The 10,855-nt window shown below is 44.7% G+C and overlaps 2 protein-coding genes across 2 annotated transcripts; both read right to left on the reverse strand.

Annotated features, from left to right (window-relative positions):
• Positions 1 to 2,807: 2,807 nt before the first annotated feature.
• On the reverse strand, positions 2,808 to 3,637 carry LOC136526959 (uncharacterized). The gene is made up of 2 exons (XM_066519534.1): positions 3,425 to 3,637; positions 2,808 to 3,335 (listed from the first exon to the last, which is right to left on the reverse strand). The coding sequence occupies exons 1-2, from the start codon at positions 3,635 to 3,637 to the stop codon at positions 2,925 to 2,927; spliced, it is 624 nt and encodes a 207-aa protein (XP_066375631.1). The 3' UTR covers positions 2,808 to 2,924.
• A 2,499-nt stretch (positions 3,638 to 6,136) lies between these two features.
• On the reverse strand, positions 6,137 to 7,258 carry LOC136525283 (uncharacterized). The gene is made up of 2 exons (XM_066518285.1): positions 6,582 to 7,258; positions 6,137 to 6,486 (listed from the first exon to the last, which is right to left on the reverse strand). Exons 1-2 carry the CDS (start codon positions 7,256 to 7,258, stop codon positions 6,282 to 6,284), a joined length of 882 nt encoding a protein of 293 aa, XP_066374382.1. The 3' UTR covers positions 6,137 to 6,281.
• Between the last annotated feature and the right edge of the window lie 3,597 nt (positions 7,259 to 10,855).

The following is a 10,855-nucleotide window of genomic DNA, read 5'->3' on the forward strand; positions in this document are numbered from 1 at the left end:
AATTGGGCGTTGTACTGTCAGTTCAATATACCATTCAAATATACTAAGGTCCGTTTGGATGTAAATATTGAATGTGCTGGAATTGCATTGAATACCAATACCAAAGCAGCCTTATATTTGAAATATCTTACACTACCCAATCTATTATTTGGATGTACATAGAATTGACACATCTTCTCCTGGCTCTTCTGGTCAACGATAGCAACCGCACCTCTAGAGTTGGGAAAGAAGGAGCTTGCCAAAGCTACGGTAGAAGGAGGTGGTCGGTTGGAGTCTATCAAGCTAGAGAAGAGGAATTGGTCGGAGGAAGGAGGTTGTAGGCTGGAGCGTGTCAGAGCTGGAAGAAGGAGGTGGTCGACCATAGTTAGGGAAGACGGAGCGAACGAAGAGGAGTCATCCCAGCTAGGAGACGGCATAGGTGGGGTCATGTGACGAGCTGATCGGGGGCGGCGTCGGGGGAAGGCCGGTGAGGGAGGTGCCGGGGTCAGGGGTGAAAGGTCCTAAATGGCTAGAGAGGTGAATAGCCTAATAATTTTTTCTACAAAACACTAGAGAGCAAGGTGTTAGTCAACTAATGATGATGATGCGTTTGCTGTAGCTTACTTAAAAAGGCAAGCCACCTACCAATTTCTAGTTTGCTATGATCTTTAAAATCACACAAGAGAGCTAAGTTGCTACTAAACTAACTAGTGAGCTAGCTAGCAAGAATAACTAGATAAACTAGCTCACAACTAATCACTAGTCTACTCTACTAGCTACACAAGCTAAGCAAGGCAAGCAACTACTATCACAAGATGAAAGATAGAAATGTAAATACAAGTGATAGGAATGCGATACCGAACCGGTGTGAGTGTCCAATATTAAAATCCAATGAGAAATCGAATAGACAATGAGACACGATTTTATCCTATGGTTCTGTTTCTTGTCATCAACTTAATCCATGTTGTGACGACGCACTTACTGGTGGTTCACGCGCTAATAGGCACCACGCCTAGCCCAACACTTAGGCGCTGTAAGAACCAACACAAATGAGGGTACATAAGTCACGAGCAATTTACTAGAGTTGCCTTTGGCGCTCTGTCGGGGAATAGGCACAAGAACCCCTCACAAGAATCCCAGATGTGGCCACGAACAATCACCAACTCGTGCCAACAATCCTCCGCTGCTCCAAGGCGTATAGGTGGCGGCAACCACCAAGAGTAACAAGAGAACCTCAGCAAAAAGATCCCCAAGTGCCACTTGATGTAATCACTCAAGCAAATGCACTAGGAACCACTCAATCTTAGTTTAGATGCACAACAGTAAGGAGATGAGTGGGAGAGGGTTGCTCAGCTCAAGAGGGATGTATCACATGTAAAAATTTCCAAGAGAGTGAGCAAAGACCAGCCAAAGGCCTTAAACAGGACCCCTAAGGCTCCACTAGTCGTTGGCCCCGAAACCGACCATCGGACTCGCGCTTTCGAGACTCGGACCAAGACACCTGGGTCTGATGCCCTCCTGCGATGAACACCCATGCACCGCGTGTCCTTCCCTTCAAATTTGACTATTGCCATGCGCAACGGCTCTCTGTCGTGACCGCTGGACCCACTGTCAGACTCAGACTCGGACATGAACAGTGTCGGTCCAACGGGGTGTAAAATCTACATGGAGAGGTCTAGAACTGTGAAAATCTCATCGGACGTACACAGTGTCGGTATGACACGTTTCGGCTGCTCTCTATCTCTGCTCGTGTTTTTTGGTCATCCGTCGGACCGGCGCCGAAGGCCGATGCCCTTGCCGAGCCGATCCTGAGGCTCGCGCCATTTTCTATGTGAGTGTAGGGTAAGCCGTTGGACCGGCGACGCATGGGCCGATGCCCTGCCAACAGGGTCCGACACCCCTACACCTTCTACCTTTGCTCTATTCTTTCACCCTTTCTTCCATATGCCAATACCAAAGTGTCACAACACTTGTGCACATCTTTTAGCATTTTACCAAAGCATTTTCAAGGTTCAAGTTAGCACTCACTAGGTCCTAATACATATGCATGAATTATTTCACCTAGTAGTACTTGATAACCGTTTTTACCATGATTTTCTCCTCTTCATAGTACGGCTATCTATCATAAACCAGGTCACACTCTCTAGAGTGTCTTGACCAGCAAAACAAAATAGCCCTATGATTTATACCTTTGCCTTAAGCTCATTTTGTTTTTCTCTTTCTTCTTTTCCAAGTGAGAGCACAAGATCATCATCTTTTGCCCACCTCCATCACTTAAGTGCCATCTAGCTCCATCTCTTGGACTTGGACCAACCTATCTCAATTTCACACTTAGAGTATATGGTTAGTCCAATAGGTTTCATCATATAGCGAAAACTAAACTAGGGCTTTCAAGGGGACTCCCAATTTCATCCAATACAGAGGGGTGAGGCTTTCTACTGGGAGAGCTCAGTTTTAGTTATAGTCTAACACGAAGGTATTGGAATTGTTAATCCATATCTCAATTCCATGCATCCAAACAACGGAATTCAGAAAACCTGATTCCAATTCCCACTTGCACTGTCTTAGCTTTGTTTTCTAGTGGTTTACATAAAAAGCCTCTAATTCAACCTCTTTTTATGAGTTTACTTGCACACCGGACCTTTTTGATTGGACATGACTGGCCAAACCTGACATTTTTTTATTATTTTCATTTATCCATGGTAAAAAAATAAATGTATGTGTATTCTCATACATAGCACTATGCATGAGTCGGACTTTTCAGTTTCTATATAAAACTCCTATATACAGCCGGAGTATATTTGACTCTTGACAGTCAAAGCACCAATGATCGGATTGACTCCTCATGGACCAGACTTCTTGTTATGAGGCATATTTCACTCGCACACCATGCATACAAACACCGCGACTAACAACCTTGATAATCACACGCGTGCGCGTGTCCCTCAGCTGGGAGCATCTTGCGCGGCGGCAGCGCCGTCGTCACTCCGGCCACAGCAACAGCAACAGAGGCAGAGGCGGTGCAGATTGAGCAGCTCGGAGACCTCCCGGCGGGTGGACGGGCAGCGGCTGCTCCGGACCCAGAAGTGCAGCAGCAGGTGCACGACGAGGTAGGCGACGCAGGCGCAGGCGAGCGCCACGATGTACGCCGACGTCCTGACCTTCCGGCAGCTCCCCGCCGTGAAGGCGCCCATGAGGCCCAGCAGGTCCAGCACCATGGCCGTCTGCAGCGCGCGGACGCGGTACCCGTGGAAGCTGAAGGTGCTGCTCAGCAGCAGCATGATGATCACCAGCGACGCCACGAACGCCGTCGCGTTGCAGTAGAAGAACACGTTGTACCGCGCGGCGTAGTGAGCCTGGCAGTGAGATAACCATGGTAGAGTGTGTTACACGTTCAGTTAATAAATACATAACCAATGCATGCATGCAATGGGTACGTACGTACCTGCAGCACGGGGTCGCCGGCGAGGTGTCCATCGGCGTCGTCAGCCCAGACGCCGCCGGGTGGGCTGAGGCCAGCGTTGTAGGTGACCGTGGCGGCGAGGATGGCAAGCAGGAGGAGGTACTTGTGCATCCGTTCCAGAATGCCCTTGGGCCGCGGCGGCTCCTCCTCCGCTGGAGCGTGTCCTGTCTCCGGAGGCATCTGATTTGGAGCCATGAATGATGGAAAGCTACGTGACGACGAGACGTTCTTCAAAAGCTGCTAGCTAGGTGCGCGCCTAACTAAATTTTGATACGTTTTATGGGGGCACGTCTGCGCGCATAACGTACCAAAGAAGAAAAGTACCAGGTGGTGTCTTTAGCTTTGCAACAAATCTTTTTCGTGTCATCAAGGTCTCCGATCATGGCAGGAAGGAATATGCTCCAGTTGTATACACATGTTGTCCGATCGAGGTCTAATCCTGTTCGTTCCTTTTATGTAGGGACTACTGTCTACCTGGCATTCGCATGCATGCATATTTCGTAGTGTGAGTCAAGTGCCGTGAGTCAAACTCTTCACTGATCCGTTCTTTTTTTTTTTAACACCGGAAGATGATCAAATTCGCAGCTTGCTTCACGAAATGTAATCGTATCGTCATTGCTTCATCACCTTCGTTGTTTGTATTCCTTCTCATATCATATGCGTACTAGATTATTGAACATATGCTGCTTCCTGTTGCTAACTCTTATATATAACATAGAAATATATTCAGGGACTGCCCAGCAACAAGACGATTACCAATACAGATCGATGTGGAAATGGAGAAAAATCATATAACCTTCTTTGCAGTTATTAAAACTGATGAAATTGAAACCCATCTTCTAGCTAGTGTCCGTTTCTTAAGCTAGGGGGATGAGACCCAGACCAGATTCTGGAAGGCCTATGATTGAGCAAAGCAGAGTTGCACTTATTAAAACTCAATATCCTTGCATTGCGCCTTCACAGTGTAGCATGCATGTTCAAAGTAAAAAGACTAAATTAGGGACCCCAACTCTTTAAACGGACTCAAATAAAACTAGAAATTATTTCTTTCACATTTAGGGGTCATTTGGAAGGAAGAAACGGTTCTGACAGCTGGACAACAGAAACATTTTAAGCAGAATCGCTCCAGAATGTTTCCCGTTTTTGCAATGCTCGATCGAATCAGCAAAAGACTGGTTTCGCATGTGAATCACTTCCGTTTCTTTTCCTCCTATTCTAGCAATTATATTTTTCAGTTATACTCTTTTTATGCAGCTAGTTGAAATGGATTGTATTTGAGTTGTTCTTGCCTATAAAAAAGTTTGGATTTTTAAGCATATTTTTATTTGGATGATTTTAAAGAAAAAATATATTTTCTTGTGGATCAGAATCCAGTCCACCGACCAAACGGTCTCATAAAGTGATTCTGATTCATCACTAAGACTCCTATGGTGACTTTGTCAATCTTGAAATCCATCGGTGAGTGTGGATACATGTCCATGGATGTTTGCGTTTATACCTTGATTCGAAAAAATGATCCCCTTTATTTTCAAAGAACTCAATGGTCTTTGCCATATAAAAACGTTGTATTCTTGTAAGCAAGCTAATGAACATGGGAGCGAAGAACATAGTCAGACTGGGAACAGGAACACATGAGGTGTGTTGGATCAAAATCAAACAATTCACATGAGTTTACTAAGTAGATAAAAAAAAGAATTCGCCCATGTATTTTTTAGGAAGAAGCATATCTTTTTTTAACCATGAATATCATTGGAGTCTGGTTTTGGCCGTTGAACTAAAAAGATTGATACTTTTTTATGCTCCCGAGTTATAGTCGTTTGGATCTTTTTTGTTCTTTTTATAGTGTTTTATTGCTTGTAATTGCACCCGTTATGCAGTTAACTTGTCGTTTTATGCTATATTAGATTAAATGATCGACCATAAGGATATATATTCCAAGTACATAGACGACCACGAAGGCAGCACCATGCTCATAGGTGGGTTGCTCCACCATATAATTTCATTATAGAATGGATAACACTTTATTGTGATCACTTGACAAGTTAGGGGCTGCAACATCCTGCAATAAACTAAACATACAACAAAATAAAGTAAAGCACATATCGATAATTTAAGTAAGTAACCGTCATACCTACGAGAAATAAATTAAAACACTTGCAAAGGAACAAATAAGATCCAAATAAATCTAAATTGAGCATCAGTAGATAGATAGATTATGTTTTTATGATAGTTCAATTTTGGTATTGGTTTTGTTTTTTATTTAAAAATAAAGTGGTTATGAATTTTGAGATATTAAGTTAAATTGAGTACTTCAGAAAATATGTATAGCAGCAAAACCACCTTCGAAACCAGCTAAAAGGCTAAATTATTTGTCCAGTTTATTTCCAAAGTTTCATGATCAAAGATATCTAGTTTCTGAGTTTTTTTGGTGGCCAAAACTAACTGAACTTCAACTATAGTTCAATGGTTAAAAATTAAACTTTTATTTTTAAAGAAAGGACCTGAGGAATCCAGTCCAGGTGCTAAATCAACTGGACCCAGAAAGCTCAATCCTCCTCAACTCATTGTTGAGATAGATCATACATATTCATAGAAGTATAAAAAAACAAACATGATGTAGCATAGGCAGCCTTTATTAATATCAACAGGTATCAATCAAGAATTTTATTATGTCTACAATTGGTTGGGAAAATAATGTGGACTTAAAAGTACTCGAAGACAGGGGTTATTGAAAGCCTCTTTGTAATAATTCCTACTACTATGCTACACTACGCTTAATCAGATCCAATTCACTGCCGACTGCCCCTCGAGAAGGTCACCACGTGGTGCCCGCGCACGTTCAGCCCTCCGCGCGCGGCGCACAGCAGGCGCAGGAGCCACCGCTCTGATTGTTCCTCGCCGTTGTTCTCGTCTGGCTAATGCGCTCCTCGGGCTGCTGCAGACTCCTCGCCACCTCAGCCGGCACCGGGAACCACCTGCTCTGCAGCAGTCGGAGCATGCAAGGCATCTTTCTCATGAAGAATTTGCATATTTCTTCCATTACCCTGAAAAAAAAAGAGCATGAAGCTGCATTGCATTGCATTCGATTAGGAGCCACGCACAAGCACATATATATTGCATCACACCACACCAAACGTACTCTCCGATGTAGATGACCCCAGCAAAGGCAACGCAAACGATGACGATGATGTAGATGCAGGAGGAGAAGAAGCGCGTGGTGCCGGCGATGTAGGCGCCGATGAGGCTGATGAGGTCGATGAAGGTGGTGAGCATGAGCGCCAACACCTTGGCCTCCGTGTGGTAGAACCGCTCGCTCATCAGCAGCACCATGATCACGAGCGACGTCACGAACGCTGTGGCGTTAAAGTAGTAGAAGATCATGTACCTTGACCAGTGCTTGTCCCGGAGCACCGGGTTGCCAGCGATCTGGTGCTCTTTGTCGTCCTGCCAGAACCCGCCGGGCGGGTTCAGGCCGGCCTGGTAGGTCACGGACGCTGCAACGGTGGCCAGCACCATCAGCCACCCGCGCATCTCCTTGAACCACTTCTTGCGCTGCGCAACCGGATCGTCGTCGTCCCTCTCCTCCAGGAGGAGGAAGCCCTGAAACCCCATGCCCATCATCTCCTCCACAGTGGCGCGGCGGCCTTGGCCATCACTTTCTCTCTGGCTGTGCAGTGGCGCCACAAACACCGGGATGCCGCGCTTCCCCGTCACGTTGATCTCAGTGACCGCCAGGGTCGCATCGCCTGGAGCAGAGTCGGCCACGCTGATGGCTCGACTTCCCTGTGCTTCGTCGACATTGATCGGACAAGACATTTTTAATTTGGGGTGTTTAGTTTGGTCGAGCACACATGCATGTGCCAAGACAGGTGAACTATACATGCCCCATGCCATATGTATATACTGGGTCTGTTTCTTTCTGTTAACGCCCTTGCATTGTGAGCATTGTCTCCATTGCAAGCTCTGGAAGCAAGCACAACTTTTCCACACCAATGTTACATCTTTATTAAAACGACAAAACAAAGAATGGATGCATACATATATCTACACGCAGAAGAAAGGAATCGGACAATCCCATGCATGCTTCTCATGTACCGAAGAATCAAATTTGTACTATTTGTGACGAATTTCTACTATTGAAGAATCAAAGCAACAGGAAGTAAGTAGTATTTAGCTCCAGCAATTGGGTACGTTTTTATCCCATTATTACGAAACAGGAAGCTTCCTTTGTTGTTTTTCCTTTTGTTTTATTACAAGATGCATCTTTGTTAGGCTTTTCAATACAATTATGTTGTTGCATTATGTCCCATAGAAGTATAATATGTATTACAATAAAATGGTTAAGTGAACTGAAACCAATTTTGGTTGGTTATTAGTTCTTTTACCATAAATTCGGTTAACATTTTATCAAAACTAAAATTCTTGATAATTGAACCGATTTAACCTAATTAACTAAATGTCCAGACCTAGAAAACCAGAAGCGATAGAAAACCAGAAGCGACAAACGCGAGTATCAGTGTCATTTCAATATTGTCAGCTCGAAAATCAGAAAGGGACAGAAGCTTAGAGCCACCACGGTTCAACGAGGTGTTTTGCAGAGGTGGAAGCGAGGAATAAACAGGCGGTTGGTCGCTTTAATCGGCTACCTTGAAGCAAAGAACAAATGTGTTGCTTCTCCATTTGTAGTGGAAAGAAAGGAGAAATCAGCGTGCTGGTGACGTTTGTACGTCAGTTGGTTCTTAACCTTTCCTCACATGTTCCACGGTGCAGTCACTCAGTCATCGTATTAGAGGATCACAGCACTGCCGTAGCTTTTCGTAAATACATAATTTTGTGTACTTTTTAAATATAGTAATAAGTACTCAATATTCGAACCATTAGCAGCAACGTTTGATGCATGCGAATGTCGGTCCCAAACTCAGAACGCTGGATCACAAGGGTCGTAAATGGATCATAGAACCCAATGGATAACCAATATGCTTTCGCGGTGGAGAACAACAAGGTTTACAAACAAACTACTAGTAAAGGATAGCTATCTCGCTTAGGTGACGAAGAATGGATAGTTTTTGGACAAATTAGCAGACGAAGAATGGATAGTTTTTGGACAAATTAGCAAAGCGGTCATCGATAGATTGACCGAGGTCAGTCGATAGTCTAGGGTGCCACCCTTGGTCATAGGACCAAGAGAGGAGAAGCATCATGAGGTTGGAAGAGATTTTGAAAAAGATAGGTAAAAAGTAGATTGATTTGTGTTTTATGAGATTGTATTATGCTCAATCACCCATAACCCTTTATATATAGGGTGGGGAAAACTTATCCCATGGGAGGCCCAAATCCCTTGTAAATCATGTCAAATACAACCCAAACCCCTTTTAAAAAATACAACCCAAATCTAAACAAGACAGTGTTCGGACCGGTGAAACATCCTTGTTTGGTTTTGGTAATTGAGTGACAACCTTAGATGGACTAATATGTGTTTAAATATGAGATACACAGGTGATTAGTCCACAAATACATCATGTGTGAGCAACCTATGCCATGGAGGTGAAATGGCTTGGATATGTTGCAAGACTCACACATGTGATGAATGAGCTCATTACATATGAGACATGACATGGAGTCATGTGACTAAGATGGAGAAGATCAAAACAAGACTTGACTTGATGGACCGGTTGCAAGCGTGAATGGCAAGTTGGATGCTTTAGAGGGATGGACCGCATGGCGGTGAAACTTGAGCAAGACTTGGCGCCGATGGACGAAGGCAACGGTGAAAAGCAAGTGAGGTCAAGATCGATGAACCAACAAGGTCATGTGATAATATGAAGTGAATCATATCATTTGTATCAAGATTGGCGCATGTGTTACATCAACATTGGAGGAGATGAAATGGAATACGCAAGGCAAATGTATAACCTATAAGGCATTTTTTCACCGGTTATAGGTGTGTAGAGAAGTTTATGACCAGGTTTAGGATAGATGATCGTACTATTAAGAGGAGCAAACTTGTTTACATATCGGTCATCTAGTGCCACTCGAGTGATCTAACTTTGCATCATTGCTAGTATCGAGTGGCGTGGTGAATTGAGTGACTAATCCTTTGAAAAACATTTGTGAAAAACTAACACATATGCACAAGATGGTGTTGTACACTTGGTGGTGTTGGCACATTTGTAAAGGAGAAGTTGTTGGAGTTGATTTGGATCAACTTGGTGAAGTTGGAGAAGAAAAGAACGAGTTTGGGTTGTCCGAGGGTCGAAAAATGCAACCAAACTTGTGGCCAACGCACAACCTCGCCTTGGGGGTGGCACCACCCTTTTCGGTGTGCACCGGACACCCTAGGGAAGTGCACCACCACCCCTTGCATGGTGCACCGCCACCCCTTGCAATGTGCCCAAATTAGCACTACCACCTTTTCCTATTTTGGGATAACTCTTAGCTCCGAACTCTAATTTCAATGATCTAGGACTTTTCGAAAAGCTAATGAAATGCTCTATAAGATTGAAGTGGTGGTTTTTGGTTTGGAGCTGAAGGTGGCACCGCCATGTTCACTAGACTATCCGGTACCTGACACCGCCATATTTTCCCAGAGAGCACCGAGTTTGGGTTTTGGCCGGTAGGTGGCACCGCCACCAATAGGGCAGTGCACCGCCACCCCTTGTCCAGTGCCCACTTGTCCAATAGCTAGTTTGAAATAGCCGTTGCAATTTGACAATTGGGCACTGCCACCCCTTGTCTGGTGCCGCACGTTGTTGCCCAGTGACCGCGCAGAAAGCTGTTCCAAGGCTCCAACGGCTCTATTTGGCTTGGGGGCTATAAATAGAGGTGGTGCTCGGGCTTAGCTGAGGTTGAGCACCTTGGGGATATGTTGCCCTTGTATGTGCTTGGTTTGAGTAGCCTCTAACTCATTTATGCTTGCTAGAAGTGCGAATCCATTGCGAGTGAGTGATTCTAGTACGTTGTATTGTGAGATTGCATCGTGTGACACTAGGTGATCGAGTTACAAGCTGGTGATGCTTGTTACTCTTAAAGGTTGTCACCTCCTAGATGGCTTGGTGCTAGTCTCCGTCGAAGCACGCAAAGAAGATTGTGCGGTGCTCCGGAGAAAATGATTGTGAGGGGTATTGTGCTCACCCACCGGAGCCGCAAAGAGCAACTCTAGTTGAGCGTGTCATTGAGCTACCCTCACATGGTTCGTGGGATTCTTGTTGCGCCCAACGTGTGGGCTTGGTGTGGTGCCAATTAGCCGCCGAACCACCAAGTGAACGGTCGACACAACGAGGACTAACGTGTTGGCAAGCACATGAACGTCGGGATAAAAATCATCGTGTCATCCTTGTCTTCCTATTGGTTTGTAATCCCCTTACACAAGCTTATAATTACTTTCATATATATTGTGCTTGTGTAGTTGCTCTT

This window comes from Miscanthus floridulus, chromosome 19 (assembly GCF_019320115.1).
Source record: "Miscanthus floridulus cultivar M001 chromosome 19, ASM1932011v1, whole genome shotgun sequence".
Taxonomy (NCBI): Eukaryota; Viridiplantae; Streptophyta; class Magnoliopsida; order Poales; family Poaceae; genus Miscanthus; species Miscanthus floridulus.

What these genes read in the sequence shown, in the direction of transcription:
- LOC136526959 (XM_066519534.1), bottom strand. Translation starts at nt 3,637, where the DNA reads ATGGCTCCAAATCAGATGCCTCCGGAGACAGGACACGCTCCAGCGGAG. An exon ending in CCGGCGACCCCGTGCTGCAG is followed by an intron (nt 3,336 to 3,424) that starts GTACGTACGTAC and finishes TCTCACTGCCAG; the next exon opens with GCTCACTACGCCGCGCGGTA.
- LOC136525283 (XM_066518285.1), bottom strand. Translation starts at nt 7,258, where the DNA reads ATGTCTTGTCCGATCAATGTCGACGAAGCACAGGGAAGTCGAGCCATC. An exon ending in GGGGTCATCTACATCGGAGA is followed by an intron (nt 6,487 to 6,581) that starts GTACGTTTGGTG and finishes TTTTTTTTTCAG; the next exon opens with GGTAATGGAAGAAATATGCA.